The following is a 26541-nucleotide window of genomic DNA, read 5'->3' on the forward strand; positions in this document are numbered from 1 at the left end:
CGGTCAGCACTGCCCTCTCTGCTTCGGTACGCAGCAAGCCGGGTTAGATCAGTGGCCGTGTTACCTCACCGTCATCACCTGGAGTAGCGCACAGCGCAGGTGCTCAGTAGATAACTGTGGAACAAATGACTGCCACTTCATGGCATTTCTAAAGTAAAAATGTTATGATCTATTAAGAATTAAAAGCCATGTGTGCATGTTGGAGTATCTAGAGAAGTGCCTAATTGGTATACTTTCTCATTTGGATGTTAAGTAAACTCTGTGAAGAAGCAGATGAACAACTGATTTTAAAATGCCAGTGTAGGGGGCCCGGCGGCGTGGCCTAGTGGCTAAAGTCCTCACCTTGAATGCGCCCCAGGATCCCATATGGGCGCCGGTTCTAATCCCGACAGCTCCACTTCCCATCCAGCTCCCTGCTTGTGGCCTGGGAAAGCAGTCGAGGACGGCCCAAAGCTTTGGGACCCTGCACCCGCGTGGGAGACCCGGAAGAGGTTCCCAGCTTCAGATTGGCACAGCACCGGCCGCTGCAGCTCACTTGGGAAGTGAGCCATTGGATGGAAGATCTTCCTCTCTGTCTCTCCTCCTCTCTGTATATCTGGCTTTCCAATAATAATAAATCTTTAAAAAAATAAAAATAAAAAAAATAAAATGCCAGTGTGACAAATGGAAGAAATGGTGTAACATCTCTTGTGCAGAACTGCATCTTCTGATCCCATTTCTCCATGAAGTTCTTGTAGTACACTTGCTGATATTTCCTAGACTGGATAGCATTTATGATAGCATTTTATTATCTTTAAGTATTATTGCTGTGTAAGCCTCACTATGGCTTTGTGACTAGATTAGCAACAACAGCAAGAAAGTAAGAAACCACATCGTATAAACCAGAAATAACCAGTGTTAATACTTTTCTTTTTTCTTTTTTTTTTTTTTTAAGATTTATTTTTTTTTTTTTTAATTTTTATTACAAAGTCAGATATACTGAGAGGAGGAGAGATAGAGAGGAAGTGGAGCTGCCGGGATTAGAACCAGCGGCCATATGGGATCAAGGCGAAGACCTTAGCCACCAGGCCACGCTGCCGAGCCCACTTTTATTTTTTCAAAGATGTGATTATTTTTATTGTAAAGTCAGTTATATAGAGAGGAGAGACAGAGGATCTTTCAGCCATTGATTCACTCCGCAAGTGGCCGCAGCGGTCGGAGCTGAGCTGATTCAAAGCCAGGAGCTGCTTCTGCATATCCCATGAGGGTGCAGGGTCCCAAGGCTTTGGGCCGTCCTCGACAGCTTTCCCAGGCCACAAGCAGGGATCTGGATGGGGAAGCAGGGCCACTGGGATTAGAACTGGTGCCCATATGGAATCCAGGTGTGTGCAAGGCGATGACTTTAGCTGCTAGGCTACCTCATCAGGCCCTGTTAATACTTTTTTTAAAGATTTATTTATTTTTATTGCAAAGTCAGATATATATAGAGAGAGGAGGAGAGACACAGAGGAAAATCTTCCGTCTGATGATTCACTCCCCAAATGGCCGCAACAGCTGGAGCTGAGCCGATCTGAAGCCAGGAACAAGGAACCTCTTCCAGGTCTCCCACGCAGGTGCAGGGTCCCTAGGCTTTGGGCTGTCCTCGACTGCTTTCCCAGGCCACAAACAGGGAGCTGGACGGGAGGCAGGGCTGCCGGAATTAGAACTGGTGCCGTATGGGATCCCTGTGCATTCAAGGCGAGGACTTTAACCATTACACTATTGCGCTGGGCCCTGTTAATACTTTTTGAATGGGCCATTTCCTCTTGAGGATTTATATTTCAATAGATTTATAATAGGGTTTTGAGCATGATATAAAGACTTACCATGGTTGTAAATAATGAAAAACATGGAGAAGTTATTTCAATCATGCCCTTATCTGTAAAAACAGATTTTAAGATGTGTCACCATATTATAATGTTAATTTGCCTTTTATGTTTCTTTTGACTTTTTACTGTGCATGTTGAGGATCCTCAGAGTGAATAGTGTAGTGAATCTGAGTGTTTTCATCAGCCAGTTTAAAGATGCCCACGTTCTGACGTACTTTTAAAGGATGAAAATTCTGTTGTTTCCTGTGTTGAGAATATTTTGAAAATTTTAACAGTTGTAATAGTTTAAATATTTGCAAAGTTAGACTTTTCAAACTATGGACAGCTTTGGGGACATACTGGATATTTTTTTAAATTGTTTTTCAATTTATATTGACCTAGTTTGTGTTCAGATTTAGTTGTAATTGCTACTTGAGAGATTCTTTTATGCCGTATGGAGGAGAGATATAATTTTAAACATAACTTCATTCAAGTGAGTTTTCTGATGACAATAGCTTTTTCTGTTATAATAACTTGAACAAATAAAAAATGAATATTGCCAAATATATCTATTGAATCTATATAAATGAATATATTTTGATAGAATAAATTGCAACAATCGACACAAGCAGATTATTAATCAGTAATATAAACAAGTTGATCTAGCTTTGAGAAATTTACCTTAAGGAGCTAGTTAAAAATTATAAAAACTAAGAAACTCAAAAGTAAATTTTCAAGGATTTTTGCTTATTTGGTTTTAAGAAAAATGTAGTGTGATTTTTTTAAAGTTAATTTGCTGTTACTTATTTGAAAAACATAATCTTGTACAAGCTCAGTCCTGAATTGCTTGCAACAGCTAGGGCTGGGCCAGGACGCGGCCAGGAGCCAGAGCTCTGTCCCAGGCTTCCGCCTGGCCTCTGGGACAGAGGTAGTTAAGCCATCACCTGCTGGCTCCCAAGATGTACGTTGACAGGAAGCTGAGTCTAAAGCAAAGGTGGGGTTCAGCCTGCTTTGGGAGGCTGAAGTCAGAGGCAGCACCTTTCGCCACTGAGCCACAGTGTTCACCCCACCCCTGTAAGGATATTTTAATAGGAGAAACATTGGAAGCCATTTTAAATGTCCAATATTAAGTTATGCTGGTGCACTGATTCTGTTGAGTGACTATCACTATACATAATTAAGTGAAAAAAAGCAAAGTTTAAACATCTGATGCATTTAGAAAGATGTGCGAATATGTTAACACATTCCAAGTAATATTTGTGTTTCTAGGAGGGCAGGCATTTTGGTGCAGTGGCTTAGGCTGCCGCCACTTGTGATGTCAGCATCCCTTACAGGAGTGCTAGTTCAGGTCCCAGCTACTCCTCTCCGATCCCTGTTAAAACACCTGTGGAAGTAGCTGATGCTGGTCTGAGTACTTTGGCCCCTACGATGGCCCCTAGGACCGATGCAAAGGACCCACTGCACTTACCTGTGACGTGCAATAATGAGTCCTCATTCATAATCCTGAGGTGGTGTTTAAAGTAGGAAAATGGGTGTCCAATGTGAGCTTGTGTTCAGAACCTCTGCTTGTTAACCCCAGCCTAGCTGCTTGATTTTTTATAACAGCCATTCCAGTATCAGCTGTGACTGTCAGTGTAAACTGGATTGTCTGCTATTCTGTTCTTTTAAAATTAAACTGTCACAGTTAAATATTGATTTAAAAGATCATAGGAAAGCCAGCTGTGCTCCCAAAGAGGCTTAAAAGAAACAGACTCCAGGCAGGGCGGTTGACTTACAGGGGAAGCAGCAGGGTGAGGGTGTGTGTGCTGAGTGTCAGTATGCGCCCCCCACACTTGTGTTGTGGATCCCATCACTTGGATTCAATGCCTGACCCTGACTCCTCCCTCCGGCTTCCTGCTAATACCCACCTGAGAAAACTCAGGTAATTGAGTTCCCACCCTACCCACGTAGGAGTCAGGAGCTCCTAGCTTGGTGGAGAGTGGGGTGTGTTATGGCTGTTTCTATTTGGGAAGTAAACCAATGGGGTTGGGAAATCTCCCTGTCCCCCCCCAGAAGTAAGTAATTTTAAAAGCGGTAAAAAAAAGAGAGAGAAACTTCATCTGTCTACCAAGGGCAGGTTTTGAAAAACAAGAATGTCCTTGATTCTTGGAGAACAGCTAAATTTTTGAAAAGCTGCTTAGATTATGAGATCATTATCAGGGATTCAGTTCTTACATCAGAATTCTTAAGGTGTACAAAGCTGTCTTAAAAACTTTTACAGACTTACGCCAGGTAAAAACTAGATTTTAAAGGAAAATATTTGGTTTGGCTTAATCTTTTAACTCCACATATAATCTCGGATATAGAGATGTCCTTTTTAAATCTGTTGCTCACTAATATTGCTCTTGAATTCAAGCTAAAGGTTTCTTTGTTATATACTATCTGAATTTTTTAAATGGTTCTTTAAGAAATTGTCTTCCAGGAAGTGAACCCGAATTACATTGATTCGTTCTTTTGGCACAGATAGGGAAATCTGGAAAACCATGTTGGGCTTATGCTTCTACAGAGTGAGAAAAGGTCATGAAAACCTCTCTGATGCTGATCCCGCCACAGTCACACGCCCTCTGCAGCTGTGGTCTGAGATGTCACAGAGGATTGCTGGTTGTCACCTCGCCCCTCCAGGCACAGTAGTAAATTTATCAGTGTTGACTGAATAGGTGCATGAGGAACAACTGGGGATTTCTAGCAGCTCTCACTTGGAGGGTCAGAGACCAGAGCAGTTGAGAAAAGAAGACAGAGCATGGAAGAATGAGCCAGGAAGCAGAGGGAGTCTTAGGGGAGAATCACTTAGAAGGAGGAAAGTTGATAAGGTTTTATACAGGAGACTGGGGTGGGGGCGTATTCTGCTGCAGCAGTACTTGGAATTGTATTGTTTGAACATCTGTACACAGCATTTCCATATGAACAATTCCTAACAAAGATACTGAAAATATTAAAAACCACTTATTTTGATTCTTTCATTGACAATTATTCCAGTGCCTTTCCAGCTTCAAATTTGCAGGCACATTTTCCTTAAGAGGCTATACAATGCAAATATCCCAAAATGTAATAAGCTGTTAATTAAGTCACACCAATTGACAATGTTATGTCATATGCAGTACAGCTCAATTTTTCAATCTTTCATAAAACATTGAAAAAAATTGATAGGAAAAAAAAAGTTGGCTTCCTTCATGAACATAATTCTTAATTCCAGAAAAGGAAGGAAAGAAATTACTTACACTGCTAAAAATAATGGGTGAAACATGTAAAAGATAATTTCCAAAGAAAAATATAAATGGTTAATAAATATTCCAGCAGAGTTTACTATTTTTTTTTTTTTCATTTTAACACTTTAAAAAAAATTTTTTCTTTAATTTTTAGTTGATGTTTACATAGTCAAGCAGGGTGGGAAGGATCTAAGGTTTAGGGAGAAGTAGGTGTGATCATTGTTTCCAAGCTTTCTATTTCTTCCCATTTCTGGGGGGTAGGGGGAAATTAGGGAATAGGTCATTCCCAGCCTCCCAACTATGCTTGTTTTATTTTATTTATTTAATTTAATTAATTTATTTATTTTGGAAAGGCAGATATACAGAGAAAAGGAAACAGGAAGATCTTTGTCCACTGATTCACACCGCAAGTGGCCACAACAGCCAGAGCTGCGCTGATCCAAAGCCAAGAGCCCAGAGCTTATTCCAGGTCTCTCATGTGGGTGCAGGGTCTCAGGGCTTTGGGCCATTCTCGACTGGTTTCCCAGGCCATGAGCAGGGAGCTGGATGGGAAGCCGGGTTGGTGGGATTAGAACTGGTACCTATGTGGGGTCCTGGTTCATGCAAGGCGAAGACTTTATCCATCAGGCTACCATGGCAGGCCCTATTTTATTTTTAAAGGCAAACTAAATCACATGGGCAGTTACATTTTCACCTTATCAAATTAGCAAATTTAGGGGCTGGTGCAATAGCTCAGCTGGCTGAAAATCCAGCTCAAGTGCCTGAATCCCATATGGGTATAGGTTTGTGTCCTGGCTGCTTCACTTCCATTCCCTTCCAGCTCCCTGTTTATGGCCTGGGAAAGGATGACCAAAAGCCTTGGAATCCTGCACTCATGTGGTAGACCCAGAAACAGCACCTGGCTCCTGACTGGATTGGCTCAGCTCCAGCCTTTGCAGCCATTTGGGGAATAAAGACCTTTCCAGATATAAGATCTTTCCCTCTTTGTCTCCTTCTCTCTGTAAATCTGCCTTTCCAATAAAAATAAACAAACCTTAAAAAAAAAAGGAAAGAAAGTTCCACTAAAAAATAAGCAAATTCAAAACTAGAATAATTGGAATTGACAAGGATTTATGAAAATCATTTTTCATACCTAGTTCATGGGGATGTTAAGAGCCTTTAAAGAGTGATTTGGCTCATATACATTTTAAAAATTCACTTTTATGATTTTCTCCAAAAAAGAAGAAACCCAAATTACTAGTACATTTCAGCAAGTTTATGTTTATGGAAATTGGAACTAGAATAGACATTTATTTTAGCAAAAAAATAATTATTTTCGTAATTTTTGTGAACTCTTTTTTGGAACCCCTTATCTAAGTAGAGTCTTATATTCAAAGTTGTTCTTTGTTTTTCTGGTCAGGAGCTGGGAACTCAGTTAGTGTCCCACATGGAAGACAGAGATCCATTGATCTGAGCCGCCACCTGCCGCCTGCCAGTGTATATGGTGGCAGAAAACTGGACTCAGGAGGTACAGCCAGAAACTGAACTTAGGGTATCCCGTGTGAAATTTGGATGTCTTATGTGTCATGGTAACCAGTAGAACAGATGCCTGCCTCTAGAGATAGATAAGGCACTTAACAATAACATAAAGTCAGAAATGGTCGGTAAACGGGCAAATAATACAAGTACAGTGAATCATTCAGAATGAAATGTATTGCCCTCACAGTGACCACAGAAGGAACTAGTGTGCACACTGCTGTATGTTGTTAAGAGTTCATCAGATCTCAGTGTTCTGATGCCTTCACATCTAACTGCAAGTCAGACAGAGGGGGACATAAAGGACAGATGGACAAGTTAAATGTCATGGCAGTGGGAGGTGAGGTCACATAAGCAAAACCCAAAGCCTAGGAACTCAGGGCAAATGATTCTTTTTTTTTCCTTCAACAAATAAATTATGGGAATGAAATGAATAAACTGAAAAGTAAATGTTAGGAGAAATTGCGTAGGAGGAATGCATGGATAAGACTGGATCAAGGAAATACCAGCCTGTTAGCATGGGTTAGTTTGGGGGCTCTGGTTTCCAGCAAATAAATTATTTATGGGATAATTGAGCAAATTTGAAAACTGTCTGATGCCAGCATTACGGAATTGTGCCAGGTGTTTGAAGTATTGTAGCAGTGTTGTGATGGTGATATGTATCAGTTTGCAATACATGATACCTAGGATTTGTTTCGGAATAACACCGTTTGGGTGAGATGTGATGGGTACCTTAACGAAATAGCCAAGCATGGAGTGTTTTAAGGCCGATCGTGGGACTGTGGGGCTTCATCTTTTTTCTCTCTCCACTTCTGTATTTGTTTGACCATATTTATAGCAAAAAGTTCAAAAATGACTTAAATGTGAGGAACTTTAATGAAATGAAGCAGAATAGATATCAGTAGATTTCAACCATGTTTAAAACGTTGCACAGTGTAATTAACTTCGCCTCTCATTTCTTAGTCACTCCCATAAGTAACTAGTGTTATCTCTTTTATCAGGAAGATACATACATAAAATTTTTTTAGTTACAAATTTTTTAAAACATGTTTGTTTTTATTGGAAATTCAGATTTACCAAGTGAAGGAGAGACAAAGAGAGAGATTTTGCATCTGCTGGTTCACTCCCCAAGTAGCGGCAATGGCCAGAGCTGAACTGATAATCCAAAAGCCAGGAGCTTCTTCCTGGTTTTCCACACGGGTTCAGGGTCTCAAGTCTTTGGGCTGTCCTCTGCTGCTTTCCCAGGCAACACGCAGGGAGCTGGAAGGGAAGCAGAGCAGCCCGGATATGAACCGGTGTCCATATTGGTATCCTAGGTGTGCAAGGTGAGACTTTAGCTGCTAGGCTACTACACTGGACACAATGCTTTTGTGTCTTAGTATGTCTTAGAGCTGTATTTATACATAACAATGCTTTTTCACAGCTACACACCCAGTCACTCTGAATGAATGTGCTTCTTCAAACAATACTGAAATGATAAGCTGCCTGAAAGTCATTTTTATGCATATGCAGGTATGCTTACAGCAAAAATTATGGGAGCTTCAGGGTCAAGCAATATTTTGTTGTTTTTAAATCTGTTGTCCATAGAATGTTCAGGTAGAAAGTCATCAAAACAGAAAAATTTTATTTGCATTCTTAGCGTGCATGCGATCCCGGATCTTTTCAGTTTGTTATTTCCATTCTTTTGTGAACTCTCTTCAGAGGCTTTGCCTGTTTTCGAATTGGGTACTTTTCTTGGTAACTGATTAGAAGCACTTTACACATTTTGGAAACTAATCTTAGACCTGTAATAGTCATTGAACCAACAGACAGAAATCTCTCTCTTGTTTCTTTTTCCTCTCTCGCTGCCTTTCAAATAAATCTTTTCCAAAGAAACATATTATCAAGTTTTTCTTTCTGTTGATATTAGAATCACTTTTTTTCATTGTACCTTCTGACCATTGTTTACATGGAAGTTATAAAGTATTTCAATACATTCATTGTGTGTACACTCAGCTTTTTAAATTTTTTGTTCAGTAGTAGTTTTTCAGTTGCTCTTCTCAATTTTCTCTCGGGGCTGTTCTGTCCAGCAGGCCCTGAGACCTGGTGGACAGGTCCAGGGGTGTCAGGGGAGGCAATAGTGTTCTGCAACAGAAACGCTGGACACAAACTGGTGGTAAGGGATGTCCGTTTATTTGAGAGAAGTCACAAGCTTATCTAGGGTTGGAAAAGAGGCCAGGCAGAAGGGCGGTCCCAACAGTGCTTCCACCAGTCAATGACATTGTGACAGGCTAGTAGATGTGTCTATCTCTCTGGACCCTCCAATGAAGTTAAAGGTCATGAAGCATAGGAAACACAGGAAGCTGTGTCCAGGGCAAACATGTTACCTGCTGAAAAGCAGGATGAATATAACATTTTACCAAAGAACTCCTAACACAGTTTGCTAAAGAGGCAGGGAAGAGATTGGGGTGCAGCCCCGTTGCTCTGCTGCATACCCAGTGAACAAACCATGCTGGGGTTTCAGTTAGCTGAGACTCTTGTCAGGGGTTCTGTTTGGGGATACTGTGTGCCATGTGCCTACAGCCTCCCACATAGGCTAGGCACGCAGAGATACAGGGGTAATCTTCCACATTTTCTGGATATATAATTATGCTTTCCGTAGAGAACCCTTAGTAGTACATTCTTTTCTCCCTAATAATATTGATGTAACATTTTTAATTAGAAAAGTATTACTTAAAAATATGAAAAAAATATGAATTTAGGGAAGAGGCCAGGCACTTGGTGTGCAGGTTGACTCCTATATCCTGTATCAGAGTGCCTGGATTTGGTGTCCACTCTGACCCCTGAGTCCAGCTTTCTGCTAATGTAGACCCTAGGAGACAGCTGTGATGGCTCGGTCCCTGCCATCAACACGTTAAGTTTCTGCCTGCTAATCAGCCCAGCCTAGCCAAACCCATCACAGATATTTGGGAAATGAACTGAGAGATGAAGTCTCTCCCTCCCCAACTCAGTGTGTGTATCTGCTTTTCACATAGATAAAATATGAATTCTTAAGCCACTTACATTTAGCCCTATTCATATTAAATTCAATCTCTGTGGAATAATTAAGTTTCTAAAGATATCCATATTCTGAACTTTCCAATCTATAATTTCTTTGTTAATTTTTTTAAATGTTATTTTATTTGAAAGAAAGAAATCTCCCATCTAATGAGTCACTCCCCAAATGCCTGTTGGTAGCCAAGGCTGAAGCAAGGTGAAGCCAGGAGCACGAAACTCACTCCACGTCTTCTCCACGAGTGATGAAAACCCAAACACTGAAGCCGCTCCCTCCGCCTCCCAAAGTGTGCCTTAATGGGAATCTGGAATTGACAGCAGAGCCAGTGGACATAGGCACAAGTCCTGGGCAGCAGCTTAGCTCCTCTGCTATGCCTGCTGTTAAACAATTGTTTTTTAATTTTCTAAAAAGGAGACAGAAATTATTTTTTAATGAAAGATTTGCATATTGAAACTCTATTCACTGCTTTTCTCTTCAGGATCAAATGGCTATTGCATGTGGATCTCGGGCTCATTTGGAAAAAGATTCAATTGCTCAGGTAAATATTTACTTAACTACATAAAACAGATTTTTCTTTTCCTGTTTTTACATATACATTTGCCAAGATATAAATTTTGTTGTTCAATGTCTTAAAAATGGTGTTCCTTTCTACCTCATTTAAACCTTCATGAAGTTCACGAAACAGTGCCACATTGCCAAGTTTTTTTTTTTTTTTTTTTTTTAAAGATTTATTATTATTGGAAAGCCGGATATACAGAGAGGAGGAGAGACAGAGAGGAAGATCCTCCATCCGATGGTTCACTCCCCAAGTGAGCCGCAACAGGCCGGTACATGCCGATCCGAAGCCGGGAATCAGGAACCTCCTCCGGGTCTCTCAAGCGGGTGCAGGGTCCCAAAGCTTTGGGCCGTCCTTGACAGCTTTCCCAGGCCACAAGCAGGGAGCTGGATGGGAAGTGGAGCTGCTGGGATCAGAACCGGCGCCCATATGGGATCCCGGGGCGTTCAAGGCGAGGACTTTAGCCGCTAGGCCACGCCGCCGGGCCCCCAAGTTGTTTTTTTTAAGTGTATACAGAAAAGAAGCAGATTTGCATGTAGACATAAGCAGTTACCCTAGGATTTTTGTTTGTTTGTTTGTTTTAAACAAAAGACTTATGCAATTGTAATAGAAGGGAAACTTTTCTATGTGATTTATTTGAGGACCAGCCACCCCGCCTCTGGCTTTTCTCATATTGATGCAATTAGGTGCTTCATGGATTGAGCATCCCATATCCAAAATTCCAAGAAAAATGTCGTTCTGTCTTCTCATCTTTCTGCCCACTGGGGTAGCTGAACTATGGAAAAAGTAATGAACAGTCACTGGGATTGAAAGGATTAAAATAAAATTTTATGGAACGTATTCCATAATAGCATATTTCTTCCTTTAAATTACTCTTGTTATTCTAGCACAATCTACAAAAGAAAGAATTTAACATCTTGTAATAATCTTTTTTTATGTATTTATTTTTATTAGAAAGTCAGATATACAGAGAGGAGGAGAGACAGAGAGGAAGATCTTCCATTGATTTGTCACTCCCCAAGGCAGCCACGACGGCCAGAGCTGTGCCGATTTGAAGCCAGGAGCCAGGATCCTCTTCCAGGTCTCCCACGAGGTTGCAGGGTCCCAAGGCTTTGAGCCGTCCTCAACTGCTTTCCCAGGCCATAAGCAGGGAGCTGGATGGGAAGTAGGGCCACTGGGATTAGAACCAGAGCCAATATGAGATCCCAGTGTGCAAGGCGAGGACTTCAACCACTAGACTACCGCGCCAGGCCCATAGTATTGTTTTTTTTTTTTTTTTTTTTAAAGATTTATTCATTTTATTATAGCCAGATATACACAGAGGAGGAGAGACAGAGAGGAAGATCTTCCGTCCGATGATTCACTCCCCAAGTGAGCCGCAACGGACCGATGCGCGCCGATCCGAAGCCGGGAACCTGGAACCTCTTCCGGGTCTCCCACGCGGGTGCAGTGTCCCAATGCATTGGGCCGTCCTCAACTGCTTTCCCAGGCCACAAGCAGGGAGCTGGATGGGAAGTGGAGCTGCCGGGATTAGAACCGGCGCCCATATGGGATCCCGGGGCTTTCAAGGCGAGGACTTTAGCCGCTAGACCACGCCGCCGGGCCCCCATAGTATTGTTTTAAAGACCTTTCTAAACCAGGCTGTTTCAAATCAGTCATACTTTAACGCATGGTCCTTTTCTACAAGGAACAAAACTAAAACTGAGTTTGAATGCAACTCTATATATGGTTGAGTATCCCTTGATCCAAATGTCTGGGGCCAGAAATGTTTTAGATCATTTGTGTCAGAATTATCTAGGGAGGTGCCTTTTTACCTTTCTTCTTCTTTTCCTGTCTTTCTTTTTCTTTAATTTATAATAGGTCTTCAAAAAGTAAATACAAAATGAGTATGATGAAAAAGGTATGTATGGATTTTTAAAAAATTGTGCACCAAAATTATCTTTTAATTATATTTTCTCATGAACTTTTGAAATCCAAGTCAGATTCTAGGAGGACCAGGAGTCTACATTTTAAATTTTTTAAAAAGTTTATTTATTTTTTTTACTTAATTATGGAGCGAGGGAGAGATGGAGAGAAATGTCTGAATTTCTGGTTCACTCCCAGATGGCCACTAAGGCTAAAGCTAGGCAGGGCTAAGGGGGTCAGTCTAAACCCAGGAGTCAGGAGCTTTTCCCAGGTATCCCATGAGGGTACAGAGTCCTAAGGACTTGAGCCATCCGCTACTGCTTTCCCATGCTGTTGGCAGGGAGCTGGATCAGAATTGGAGCAGCCAGAACATGAACTGGCCCATATGGAAAGCTGGCACTACAGATGGATGCTTATGCCGCTGTGCCACTGCGCTGACTGAGTCTGCATTTTTAATAGTTTCCCTGATTACCGTATGCGCCTCAGAGTTGGACAGCCAGTGGGATGATAGATTGGACTTCTCCCTGATGATCCTGAAAGAAGACGTTATAATTCCTTCTCAAGGGATACTGATGGCAGACTCACCAAAAATCTTGGGATTTTGCTTAACTATGGAAACCTACATTCTACTCTTCTTTTATTATTATTATTTTAAGATTTATTTATTCTTTTTGGAAAGGCAGATTCACAGGAGAAATAGATCTTCCATCCACTAGTTCAGTCCTGTTCAAATAGCCACAGTAGCCAAAACTGTGCTGATTCAAAGTCAGAAGACAGGAGCTTCTTCCAAGTCTCTCACATGTGTGTTCAGGTTCCCAAAGACCTCTGCTTTCTCGGGCCACAGAGAGCTGGATCTGAAGTAGAGCAGCTGGGACACAAACCGATGCCCGTTTGGGATGCTAGCATGTGCAGGTAGAGGATTAGTCAATTGAGCCACCGTGTCGGCTCCCACTCTGCTGTTTTAAAGATAAGTTATTTTAACATCCTCAGCATTAGTCTAGTATCCTGCATAGCATGTGGAGTCTGACTGGGGTTTACAAAAGGCTTTGATTTTTTTTTAAGGTTTATTTTTTATTGGAAAGGCAGATATATAGAGAGTAGGAGAGACAAAGAAGAAGATCTTCCATCTGCTGAATCAATCCCCAAATGGCTGCAACAGCTGAAGTTGAGCCGATCTGAAGCTAGGAACAAGGAACCTCTTCCGGGTGTTGCACACGGGTGCAGGGTTCCTAAGCGTGGGCTGTCCTCAGCTGCTTTCCCAGGCCACAAGCAGGGAGCTGGATGGGAAGCGGGGTGGCTGGGACACACTCCGGCACCCATATGGGAACCCGGCACATGCAAGGCAAGGAGTTTAGCCACTAGGCTACCGCACCAGGTCTAAGGCTTTGTTATTAACTGTAGAGAATATAGCATGTCCAGTAATTCAAAATGCAAATAGAGCTTAAAATAAACTAACTGAACTTTGTCAGATTGGTAATGCACAGGATGAAGAAAAGGGAGGAAATTCATATCCAAGGTGTTCAGCACATTAATTACAAAGTACTGAAAACTAAAATACTAAATTCCAACAATAGGAAATATTAGCATATCACCTATAAAATATATAAATGATGAATCAGATGATAATAGAGACTTCATAAAGGGGATATTGCTTAAACTGTTAAGTAGTATGAAATATACAAAAGTAAGATTGTAAAAACAGTCTGGAAATAAGTAAAGATTCATTTTTTGCAGGGATAACTAAAATAGACTATTTAAATTAATTTTATGTATCACTTTAAGTTTCCTTTTTTTTCCCCTAGAAATAGTATTTGAATGAGACTGTGTTTTCTCCTAAATCTACTTAGCACAGCGATAGCCAGATATGAAAGGCTATCCTGAGGTCGACATATGTTTACAATTTGTGCTGTCTCCAGCCATTCAGTTCTTGTGATTGGTTAGTATTGGGTCCCCAGAGAGTTACCGCGGATCTCTGTAAGGATGGCCTAACCCCTGACGAGAGATGAGTGGTTGTTACGGATGGTCTGACTGCGGCTCAGTGTGCTTGTGGGTCAGTCTCTGCCTGTCTTACAGTCAGTCATTTCACAGACAGGATTGACATCTGCCATGAGTTCAGGCAACCATAGCCTGGATTCCTTTCTCATAATTTAATATCTTATAATTAAAATAAACGCTCACCTGATGATCTGCCTATGGGTAGAAAGAAAATTACAAAAGAATTGATCCAGATAGCAGACGGCAAATTCAATGGCCAGTTGCCTAATTTTCACACATAGCTTTCGTAAATATGATTCTACATATTCTCAGGTGATCTCACCAAGTGTTTTACTGCTGTCTGGGAGACAAATATGACATGGCACTGATGGAGTCCTTTAGTACCGTTAAAGGCTTCTATATGGCACATACCAGTGATGGTTTTATTCACTAGGTATTCTTGACTTTCTCGTTTTAAAGGGATGGAAAAATAGAACACATTAATAGTTTTTTGTTGTTGTCTTTGCTTAACTCCTAGGATTTCTTTGAATTTACTTAAGATAATGAAGTTGCCAGCTAGCATTAAATTTCACCTGAATTCCTGTTTGCATTTCATAAACTTTGGAGATATCATTGTTCCTATTCAAACAATGAGCTTTTTTTCTTTGTTTTTAAATGGCCATTTCAAAAGTGTATGGAATGATACTCTATGAGTATGTTGGCTCAATTTAACTAAGTAAGTCTACCCTACATTCTAAATATCTTCTGAGTTTTAAAATGTTTTAACACATTTAAAAAATTAAAACAAAATCCTCTTATGTTTTATTATTTCATATAATGTTAGAAATCAGGCAAGTTAAATTCTTTATGTGAGCTCTAAACATTTCTGCTTCTTAAAGAGCCATTATCCTTAAACAAAGCAAGATTAGCATCCAAGCAAAAACAGTTATGACTGCTGTAATTTGCAAACAAAAAAACTCAACCAAATGACATTTCTTAAATCAGCCAAGGAGAATAGTTAATACATATTGTTTTCTACCTTAAATTTTTCTTAAAGATTTATTTTATTTTATTGGAAAAACAGATTTTCAGAGAGAGAAACACAGAGAGAAGACAGATTTGCCATGCGTTGGTTCACTCCCCAAATGGCCTCAATGACCGAGGTTGAGCCAGAAGCTTCTTCCAGATCTCTCATGTCAGTGTAGGGTCCCAAGGCTTTGGGCCATTCTCTGCTGTTTTCCTAGGCTGCAAGCAGTGTGCTGCACTGGAGGTGAAGCAGCGGGGCTCGAATTGGTGCCATTTAGAATGCTAGTGCCTTAGGCGGAGGCTTAATCCTCTGTATCACAGTTCCAGCCTCTAATTTTTTTTTTTATCTTTCAGTTTCTATTTGTTCCTTTCCTAAGCATAAATGCTCTATTGGAGGTTATTATCGGTCAACCTGTGTTTATTGGAAGTGTTTTATATGGAAGGCAGTGAGCAAGCTGTTCAGAGTACCAAGATATATTTTTTAAGATTTTATTTTATTTTTACTGGAAAGGCAGACCAGATTTATAGAGACAAGGAGAAACAAAGATCTGCTGGCTACACTGATCTTTGAAATGGCTTCATTGGCTGGAGCTAAGCCAGTCCGAAGCCAGGACCAAGAGCTTCTTCTGGGTCTCCATGTGGGTACAAGGTCCCAAGGCTTTGGACCATTCTCTGCTGCCTTCCCAGGCCACAAACAGAGAGCAGGATGGGAAGTGGAGCAGCCAGAGCACGAACCGGATCCCACATGGGCTCCCGGCACTTACAAGGTGAGGATGAACCTGATGAGCCGTGACATCGGGCCCAAGGGTACCAAGGAATTTTCAGATGAGGTTTCTGCCCTATATTCGTAAGCAGGCAAGACATACATATTTACATCAAAATGTTTAATTGTTCAAGATCATATATGAGAAGTGCTCAGTAGTCTTTCTTAAAAAGATATTGTCTTACATACCATATTTTATGCTTCCTTTCCTTGCTGTCCTGTTTCATACACATGTGGAATTGTTCTCAGAAGGATAATCCTTTAAGCTTTCTTCCTTCCAAAAAAACATGGAGTTCCTGTTAGTTTCTGTGCAAAGGCACAAGACTACAGTTTTAATATATTTTCATTGAATTTGTATTAGTAACTTTTGTGAGGTAGACATTTTCATTCCCATTTTATAGATGAGAAAACTAGAATTAAGGCTGTAACACTTAGTTAGAATTCACATGTACCTACTCAGTTGTTTGCTTTTTCTACTGTTGTATTGTCATGTTACAGTCCAGTTTGATAATGATAGAAAAAAACTTTTGAGTGATGAATAATACTGAAGGTTGTCATTTTGAAAAGCAGACGGCAGAAGGGCATATTATGGTATGAGATAAGAGATGAGATATCCCTCGTAGATTTTTTTTTAATAGGCTACTTATATGCACATGTGTCATCCAGGATAGTTGAAGATACCTTTTTTTTTTTTATCTTGAATAAGAAAGTGTTGAGTACAATGGTAATTAATATTCAGTTATGGTTTAAGGTTTGTAGTGTTTCTGATGAATGTCACCCATAACAGTAGGAAGTGCTCAGGTAGAATTTAAAACTATTTGAAGTTTACTATTCAAGGCATTAAAGAACTCAGTCATGGTAAGATATATATTTAGCTATCTGGCATTTGTAATTAGAGACTAGGTTTTTGTTCCAACTCCTTCCTAATCTGTCACTTCTGTGATATTCTCCCATACCCCTTCAATCAGTATTCTCTAGCTGGGTATCAAACTGCAGATTCACATCTTAGTGTTTGCTTTGCCTGTGATAACTTGCTCTTTTGGTAACTGAAATCTGTGTGGAACAGAGGCATAAAATAAGAATATAAGAAGGTCTGCTTGCTCACCGCAGCCCCGCAGCTCTTTCTCCTGGCCGATTGGAGTCCTGAACCTTTTCTTGTCTCATTAGACCTCCGGGAAATCAGTAGATTTCTCAGTCATTTCTCCAGCACCCTTGCTTTGCTGATGGAGCATGGGTTTTCATATGTAGGATCTGCCCAGCCAATTAAATATTAAAATATTGTTATCTGCCGCCAGGTGTTTTCAATATCTCTGTTACAAATCAATGGAAAAGTTATTTCTCTTTTGTCTTTGTTTCCAGCGTTCTTACTTCCGTACTCTTCTCATGTATGGATTCCACTTTCTGGTGTGGTTCCTTTGTGTCAAAGGAATCCGGGACACACAGTGTGGGTTCAAATTATTAACTCGAGAAGCAGCTTCACGGACGTTTTCATCTCTGCACATTGAGCGATGGTAGGTTTCTAATTGCAGTGTGTCTTGTGTATGTTACTACCCAGCAGTGTTCTCTTAATGAAAACCCAGATTTAAATAGAATTGACAATTAGGCACATATAATCTGTGCCTTTTTACTTTTGCTGAATTAGATCTTATCTTCAAATGTTCCAACCCTATCATATGCTGTAAAGTCGTGTAATCATGCTAATGTGGATAGTGTAGATTGAAAAGCCTGGAAACAGCCTGTTTGCTTCTGCTGCCCCCACCCAACTTTTTCTCTTTTTTTCTCCAAAGAAGGAAGCTCAGAAATGGCAAGCAGAGTAGGATACCCATTTTTTCTTCTTTTTACAGATGAAAGTTCTCTCCTAAGACCATTTCTCTGAACCTTGCATTCCCCTCTTTCTCGAAACACTAACCCTGCACATTTCTCTCTTGTGTATTATCTCTTGTCACCCACACTCCAACCTTTTAGGCTCTTGTCTCATCTCTGTCCCTTCACAGCCAACGTTTTCTTGAGACAGTGCTCTACTGTTCACTGACGTCATTGGCTTGCTTCCTATTTGCTCCTCACATCACCTTCAACCGGATGTTTCCCGTCCCTCCATGTAATTTTCTGCTTACCTCCAGTTGGACCTAGTAGTACTATTGAAGTATCCTACAAACCTGACCATCAACAGCACGCTATCCATCTATGCTGTCTCTTAAAATACACCGCTTCTTTGATGTAGACCCACCCTGGCCTTGAGCTTGGAGCCCAGCCTGTGGTCACTGAACAGCACTATCACACAAAAGCTGGAAAACTTGATGTCAACCCTGCCCACCTCACTTCCCCTGTTAATTCTTAACTTACGGCCATGACTTACTGATTTTAGCCTTTATATCCCTCTGTCTTGTTCCATCTTCATCACTGCCACATAAGATATCCTTCTTTTCCAGAATACCAGGCTGCAGCCCCAAGGGTCTCTTCAAAAATTGAAATTGATCAGGCATATATGCTCTTCTTAAAATCCTTGCATGACTCCTCATAAGTGTCAGAGATGCTGCATGATCTGGCCAGTCCGCAGGTGCATGACTCCTCATAAGTGTCAGAGATGCTGCATGATCTGGCCAGTCTGCAGGTGCAGACTTCCCTTCTCAGCTTCTTCAGATCTGCCTTCACGCACCTGGCCCTCGCCACACCGGGTCAGATGTCCCCAGTTGTAATGCTGTGGCAGTACCAACTGTTTCACTCATTTACCTATCACATCCACAGTTGATTCTTATTTCTGCAATGATTAATGTTCTCTATAAAAAGTGTGTACTTAACAAGAGCAAAAAACCCTATTTGTTTGTGCTTCTCAGTAGATTCTCTTGTAGTAGAATGTCTAGCACATAGTAGGTGCCTGAAGGAGTTTACCGTTAATGTTGGTCATGACTTTCTATGTGGATCCTGTTCAGGGTGGGTGTCTGTGTTCAGTAGTACATGTCCCTTTGTGTATTCTCCACCAGTTTGGTGCATCTGTTTACAAAGATCTATTGTTTCCCTAGAAACATGTCAGCATAACTCCTAAAAAATTATTTTAAGAAAATTGTGCTTTCAAAATTTAAATAATTCATACATGTTTTTTAAACTTTTTGCCTAGATTAAAAAAAACTGAGTCATAAATTTAGTTTTCAAATTTAGATACATAAATTTATTTTGTTGAAGAATAAAGTAAACTAGAAGTTAATGGACTCCAAAATTAGAAAATCTAATTTAAGAAGCAACTTTGGGAGTAGAGCCCTCTGTCTGCATTAAATGTCTTCCTGTCTTCTGTTAGATCCCGAACTAGCCTCCAGAACTAGCTTCTTTGTATTCTGAAAATTCTCCATTTACAAATAGAGAAGAGTGATTTTCATTGTTGGAGGTCTTTTATTTTCCCTGAAATACAATAACCTAAGATTGATGAAGCTTCTTTGTTAGAATTGTGTTAGGGCAGAATTGTCTGATAGAAATATATGACATAGAAGCCATTAATTTAAAATTTTCTAATAACCACTTTAAGTAAAGAAGAACTTGATTAAATGTATTTTAATAATTTTCCTTAATATGGTAATTATTGTCATTTGAGTATGGAACCAGCATGGAGTGAACAGTGAAGATGTTTTATACTTTTGTTGTACTATGTCTTCACATGCTAGAGTATCTTAATTCAGACATTTCAAGTGCTAGTGGCGACTACATTAGCACAGTAAAAGAATATTACTGAATTTTTTTTTTCTTTTAGATGATGAATTCTTAGCCTCTCACATCTTTCTAGAGGTTCCAGTTATGTTTATTTTGTGGCCATAGATGAGAACCACAAAATATTCATGTTTCTACTCATTTAGCAATATAGCCTTTGCCACATTGAGACTGCAGTGATTGTTTTTATTAGAGCAGTGCTGGTTCTGCACTGTTTGAGTCCTCACTGCTGCCTTATGGGGAAGGAGGAAATTAGCAGTGGAACACAGACACTCTAGTGTGTCTTAACCGCCACCCCAAACATGCACCCCCTCTTCTGGCATTTAAAGTCAGGGAATAATGAAAAACAACACTAAAAAAAAAAGACATAATTGTTTCCTATAATCTTTGTAAATAGTTTTACATCTCATTTTGCAGTGCAAGTGTCACCTTTGATTATTTTTATAAAATGGGAGGCAGCAGTCTCCTCATTCCAAGTAGGTTTCAGGAGCCCGATTACAAGCCATCAACACTTCCTCCCAGGGTCTGCACTGACAGGAAGTTGGAGAGGGCCAAGGTACATTCACTCATTTAATGTACAGTTGAAGTGTTTGTGATACAATTTTTAAGATTTTTTTTTAACTGTAATTTGTTTGGTAAAATGTTTTATTGCCACATTTTTTTTTGGATATATTTTTGGGACCAGAGTGGTGTTATAATCTACAAAAACAATACAGAATAAGCAGATAAAGCTGGTTAACATACCTGTCAGCCCAAATAACATTTTTTTGTCATGACAACATTTAAAACCTACCCTTAATAACTTTGAAATGTACATCATATTATTATTAAATGTATTCATCAAGCAGCTATACAGTAGATCTCAAGAAAGGACCCTGAATCCTGCCAAGGTTTTGTGCCCTGGGCAATCATCTTCCCACTGCCTCCACTCCTACCCTTGGTACCCACCCTTTTCTTTTCTGCATCTATGAATGTGGCGCTATTAAATTTTCCCAATGAATGAGATCACTACGGTACTTATCTTTCTTTGCCTTGCTTAGTTTTCTTGGAATAATGTTTCCCAATTTTTTAAAACAGATTAATTCTCTAACTTTACTATTATGAATAGAAGTACAAGGAGTGGGCCTGGCACAATAGTGTAGCAGCTAAAGTCCTCTCCTTGAATGCACAGGGATCCCGTATGGGTACCGATTTTAATCCCAGCAGGCCAGCTTCCCATCCAGCTCCCTGCCTGTGGCTTGGGAAAGCAGTTAAGGATGGCCCAAAGCCTTGGGACCCTGCACCCATGTGGCAGAACTGGAGAAAGCTCCTGGCTCCTGGCTCCTGGCTTCGGATTGGCTCAGCTCCAGCTGTTACGGCCACTTGGGGAATGAACCATCAGATGGAAGATCTTCCTCTCTGTCTCTCCTCCTCTCTGTATATCTGCCTTTCCAATAAAAATAAATAAATCTTCAGAAAGAAGAAGAAAGCAGCAGCAGCAGCAAAATACAACCTCTCTTTTGGCGTACTGATATCAAATCTTTTGGATTACCCTGAAGTAGGATTGCTGGATCAATCTGTTTTTTCCCCTAGGAACCTCCGTACAGTTTGATTTATTTATTTGAAAGGCAGAGTTAGAGAGAAGGAGATATTGCATCTGCTGGTTCACTCCCCAAATGGTGGCAATGACTTGGGACTGTATGCTTCTGAACCCAGGAGCAGGCATAAACAGGGAGCCGAATTGGAGTGGAACAGTCAGGTCATGTGCTAGTACCACAGGCGTAAATTTTTAATTCTACTATCATTTTAATTTCCTAGAAATATTTGTTTTCTGTCATTTTTAAAAATGTGTCTCTGTTAATGATTACCGTATCTTGCACTATCTTTTTCACTTTTTGCAACTTTGACATTGACATTTTCTTCCTTCCTTGCATTGTTTCTGTTGCCTCCAGCTTTTATCATATTCCTTTTCATCCCTAAAACTTTTCTTCACATCTTTAATGTACTACTAAAATTCGTATCGGAAACTGTGTGCTTAGGCAATACAGATTTCACTACAGGTTAAACTGTCAGAGCCATGTCTGAGAAAGTCCCAGTTACCATTGTCCTTTGTGCTGGCCAGTTGGCCCAGCTGGATCCTGCAGTCCCACCTGTGAGCCGTGACCACACACAGTGGGGGAGGGGAGATCCAGCACAGATGTTCAGTGAGTCCGGTGAGTGAGTGGTCCAGCTTGCAGCCCTGTCTGCACTTGCCCTCAGCCATCAGTTGAGCCTTCCACAGCACCCTGAGCCTGCCCCTGCACTGCATTCACTGCTGTTGTCCACTTCCCCTAGTGACAGCTTACAGAAGCACTTTCTGTTTTTACTTTCTCCTTTCATCCCCCTCTTTGTTCTCAGGAATTTAATCCAGTCTTGCTGCACTTGTTCTGGTGGCATGTCAGGAAAGAACAGTAGGGTGCATGCGTGTCTGCTTTGTGTAACAGCGTCTGAGCACACTATTTGTTTTTCAGAATATTATCTGTCAGGGAACAGCTGCACCAGGAACTGAGTAATGAAAGGAAACATGGGGGGCTCTGCCCCTCCCACACTAGCAAGAATCAATGAAAATGGCTTCGTTGGAGGATAACCCTTACCCTCTTTTGTGATAGTATAAGGCTGTGTTCAGAGAACTTGGTATGTTAGTGAAAATATTTGCTTTAGTTATAGATTGGGCTTGCTCTAACAACACGGTAAGGTTAGCTGCATTTTTGTTGTTATAGTAAATACCTTTAAGTCTTACAGAATCTGAGTAGAAAGATTTAATAAGAAATCTTTTCAAGCTACAGGGGTTTTTTTTGTATCTATATAAAGTGATTTTAATTAACCAGTGCTTTTTTCCTCTACTCCTTTTTATTCATTCTCCCATTGTTTTGTGACTTTTGATATCCTTAGAGACATTTAATAATGTGATGCAGGTTACTGAGTATCATTAGAACTGGCTTATCTCACAAGCTAATACTTGCTCTTTATGCTAAAAGAGAAAGTTAAAGTATTTACTTCTTTCATGAGTATCAATCACACTGTTAAGTAACAGAAGTTTTATATGCACAAAGAGCCCACTTTTGTAATGGTTTAGCATCATAACATTAAGAGAAGGCAATAAACTATTTTTAAAAAATAATTTTCTTTCAATAGAACTGTCCGAATACTTGGAATTAGTTTCATCAGATATCAAATATAAGTGAGTTGTAAGCATTGTCTCTCTGTTAATTACTGGTTTAAAACAAAGCACTTGAAGGCTGAGCTGTACTCCCTGCAGTCCAGCAAAGGGAGGCTTTATGATTCAGATAAAAGGAACATGGAGTGTAAGTGTCTTCCTGGACATAGCGCCAGTGAAAAGAAGCAGTGAGTTCAGAGAAATCTTCTAAGCAGAGTCCAAAAACACTCCTGAATCAGGATTCTAGCCTTCAGGAAAAGCACATTGGACTGAGCAGGACTGACTGAAAGGATGAACTGGAGTTTCACACTAGAAATAGGCTTAACAACACGCATGAGGACAAGTAGGAAAGTGATATTTCTAAATCTCCGTAAATGCTTAGAACCAAAGAACATTTCAGATGAAAGCAGCTCTTCCCCTTCAGTAGCTGCAAGTGCTGCGTGGACCGCATGCGAAAGGGAAGGAACAGACTGTTCCACAAGAAACTGATCCCTTGGTGGTGGAAAACGATGATCAAGCAACTCTAAAGTGATTAAGAACATTCTTTTCTAGAGATTTTCAGAGTTCTGGTTTATGAGTTATGAATCAATTGCAGACATTAATCAGTTCTATATCTTGAGCTAATGTAAGGTTGAACGTGAAATCTGTCAATTTTGAACATTTCTAAAATGAATTTTTGTTGAAGCCCCCTATCCTGCTTTTATCCCTGAGGGTTTCTGAGTTGTGACAGATACAGTTTTTCCCATCTAGATATTATGCAGTGCCATAATACTAAGTTGTCTTGTTTTCCTTGAAGCTTCTAGATTACTCAGCTTTGAATTATTTGACTCCTGTGAATACTGCTTTCAGTATAAGCTTGACATCCACTGCATTGGCCTCTTCGAAACAATCCGAAGTAGTTTTTAATAATATTATCTTCTGTTTTAGGGCATTTGATGTGGAATTACTCTACATAGCACAGTTCTTTAAAATTCCCATAGCAGAAGTTGCTGTCAATTGGACTGAAATTGAAGGTGAGTCTGTTGTGTATTTATTTTACCCTGCTCTTCACTGGTCACAGGAGAAAGTGTCACGGGTCATCTGTGGTTCCTGTCTCCCCACGCCTCCCCAGGGCCTTCTGAGCATGGCTCCGGCGGTTCCTTGGAAGGCATCCCCTTCCCCCCGCCGGGGGCCTGCTGCCCTGCGAGATTCCTCAGTAGGCCTACCATCCTGGCCAAGACTCTTCAGTACTGCTCAGAGTGGGAAGGGTCACGGTGCTCTGAGACGCAAGCAGAGTTGCTAGGCCTTCAGCATAAACTGTATTGTTTCATCACATTTTTAAAGTGTCCTGTGTTTTCGATCACTTGTGGATATTGAGTCCCTACCTACAAAGTATCATGCAACACTAAACAAGAAAAAAATTTTTTTTACTCCAAATCTCCACAATACCTCCAAACCCAGTTTGCTTTAAACTGCTACCTGTTTCTGTACATGTATCTAAAAAATGTATGATCTCTGAAACTTAGAACTTGAAATTCATCACAAATCTTAATTCCTATTCAGGAAAACATGAACAACTGTGGATGTGGATCATTTAAAATATGTTCTAGGCTTCTCCTTTGTGTACCTTAGAATGACCCTAAAGCTGTCATTAGGGTCAGTTAACGTGATCAGTGGCAACTCTCTCAAAGCCCTCCCTCCCCTGAGGGAGCATGGTCCTTTTTAGGAGTCCCTGGGGCAGGAAGCCATTGCCTGGTAGCCTCAGATGCTGAGGGACAGAAAGGGGTTAAGAACCAGTGAATCCAGTCCTCTTGGTGTCTTGCTGAATCAAAGTGCACTTACAGAAGCTGAATCCATCAGCAGGGGTTTGGGAGCAGATTGGATTACTCTGTTGTTAATGATCACCTCTGGCCAGTCTGTTGGTTGCCGCACACCACACTCTGGAGAGGTGAAGTAGGGAGAGAGAAACTTGTCCCATGCTTATGTTTATTTGCATTATAGGGATAGTTGTGTTACTATATTAACTATGGAGCACAAAGTACTCTGATGGACATGTTTTTAGAAGAAAGATTTTGTGATTTCAGAGGAGCAAAAAAAAAATATTTAAGACTCATATATAATTAAACTGAAAGTGAAATTGTTCATGTGTCTGCAGGATACCTGTGTGAGTAGCAGTTGTAAGGATCCTCTGTGATACTGCATGAGACATTTAATTCAGCTGCTGTTCTGTGTAGCCCAAGGAGTCTGAAGAAAATTGCTTTATGTCTGAATCTTCACAGTTCAGATGGTGCCAGGTGTCATTTTATTTTTTAGAACAAAACACTTCAGCTTTGTAATTTTTGTTCATGATTATTAAAAACAAAGTGCTTTTTAATATCTGTGAATTTTTTATTGTTATTATTTTCCATGATACAGTTTTGTAGATATTGAGATTCTCCCCCCAACCTTCCATTCCTCCCTCCCCGTTCCCCACCCTCCCCATTTTCCCCCTTACTGCCGTAGTATTCTGATAGCGTAGTCCTCGGGCAGCAGTCACAAGTCCGACATTCTGCTATTTAAGTGTATCACGGCATTGTAGGTTCAGGCAGTAGTAGGAAATCTAGTATCCAGTTGTCAAGGTATATGTTTCATTGGGAATCCTGCTTTTAAAACAAAGTGCTAAAAGCTTACTAAGATCACATAGACTGAATTCTAAAATGCATTTTAAACTGATATCTTTTCTCATGAGCTTATGTAAGTTCATTTATTTTTAAATCACAGGTTCTAAATTAGTTCCATTTTGGAGCTGGCTACAGATGGGCAAGGACCTACTTTTTATACGACTTCGATACCTGATTGGTGCCTGGAAACTTGAGGAATCCAGGAAAAGGAATTAGGTTGTTACTAGTCTTTGATTGTATTCTTATGCATCAATGTCACATTTCACTTGAAATTAAACTTTTAAATAAAGCTGGAATATGCCTATGTTCATTATCTGCCTTCTGATAATTATCATAAGTAAAATATTTTTATTTGGGGCCAGAAATTCGTAGCAAAAGCCAGATTTCCTTTTTTTTGCATTAGCAGTTTTACTTATTTGTGTTAATTATGTATAAATCTGGGAAATATGTTTAGACCAGAGTCAGAAGCAGTGAATATTCAAGTGTCTGCATACTCATGACTTTAAATGTAATCCACAACTGTGGGTTAAGGGGCTGGTGCTCTGGCATGGGGAGTTAGGCTTCCGTATGTGGCTCCAGGATCCTGCCTGGGTGCCAGTTCAGTGCTGGCTGCTCCACTTCTGATTTTGCTCCTTACTTGTGACCTGTGGAAGCAGCAGAGGATGCCCAAAGTCTTGGATCCCTGCACCCACGTGAGAGAACAGGAGGGTGCTCCTGACTCCTGGCTTTGGATCAGCTCAGCCCTAGCCATTGCAACCATTTGCAGAGTGAACCATTGGCTAGATCTCTCTTTCTCTCCTTCTGTCTACAACTCTACCTTTCAAATAAAAATAATTTTTTTAAAAAAATTACAAGTTTGAATATATACAAAATTCATTGAAACTCTAGGAAGTTTGTATGTTAGAAGCAAGAACAAGGCTGAGTTGCCAAATACCTGTTTTTGGGTTCAGCATTGCGACAGAGTGAGTAAAGCCAGTGCCTACACTGCCGCCATCCCACATGGGCACTGCTTCCAGCCCTGCCTGTGCCATCTCTGGTCCAGCACCTTGCTTACTACCTGGGAAAAGAAGCAGAAGATGGCCCAAGTACTTGGCCCCTTGTCACCCACTTAGGAGATCCTGATGAGGCTGCTGTCTCCTCGCTTCACTCTGAAACAGAGTGACCCAGCGGATGGAAGATCTGTCTGT

General features: G+C 40.5%; 1 protein-coding gene across 1 annotated transcript in view; it reads left to right on the forward strand.

Moving 5' to 3' along the window:
• Positions 1-25664, forward strand: part of ALG5 (ALG5 dolichyl-phosphate beta-glucosyltransferase) — a 42906-nt gene extending 17242 nt beyond the window's left edge. The window contains exons 7-10 of the mRNA XM_004577525.4: positions 10099-10158; positions 17204-17355; positions 23643-23728; positions 25455-25664. Coding sequence (XP_004577582.2) covers positions 10099-10158; positions 17204-17355; positions 23643-23728; positions 25455-25570 — 414 coding nt within the window. The 3' untranslated portion in view covers positions 25571-25664. The remainder of the gene's footprint in view (positions 1-10098; positions 10159-17203; positions 17356-23642; positions 23729-25454) is intronic.
• Positions 25665-26541: the final 877 nt, after the last annotated feature.

Source organism: Ochotona princeps, chromosome 12 (assembly GCF_030435755.1).
Source record: "Ochotona princeps isolate mOchPri1 chromosome 12, mOchPri1.hap1, whole genome shotgun sequence".
Classification (NCBI taxonomy): Eukaryota; Metazoa; Chordata; class Mammalia; order Lagomorpha; family Ochotonidae; genus Ochotona; species Ochotona princeps.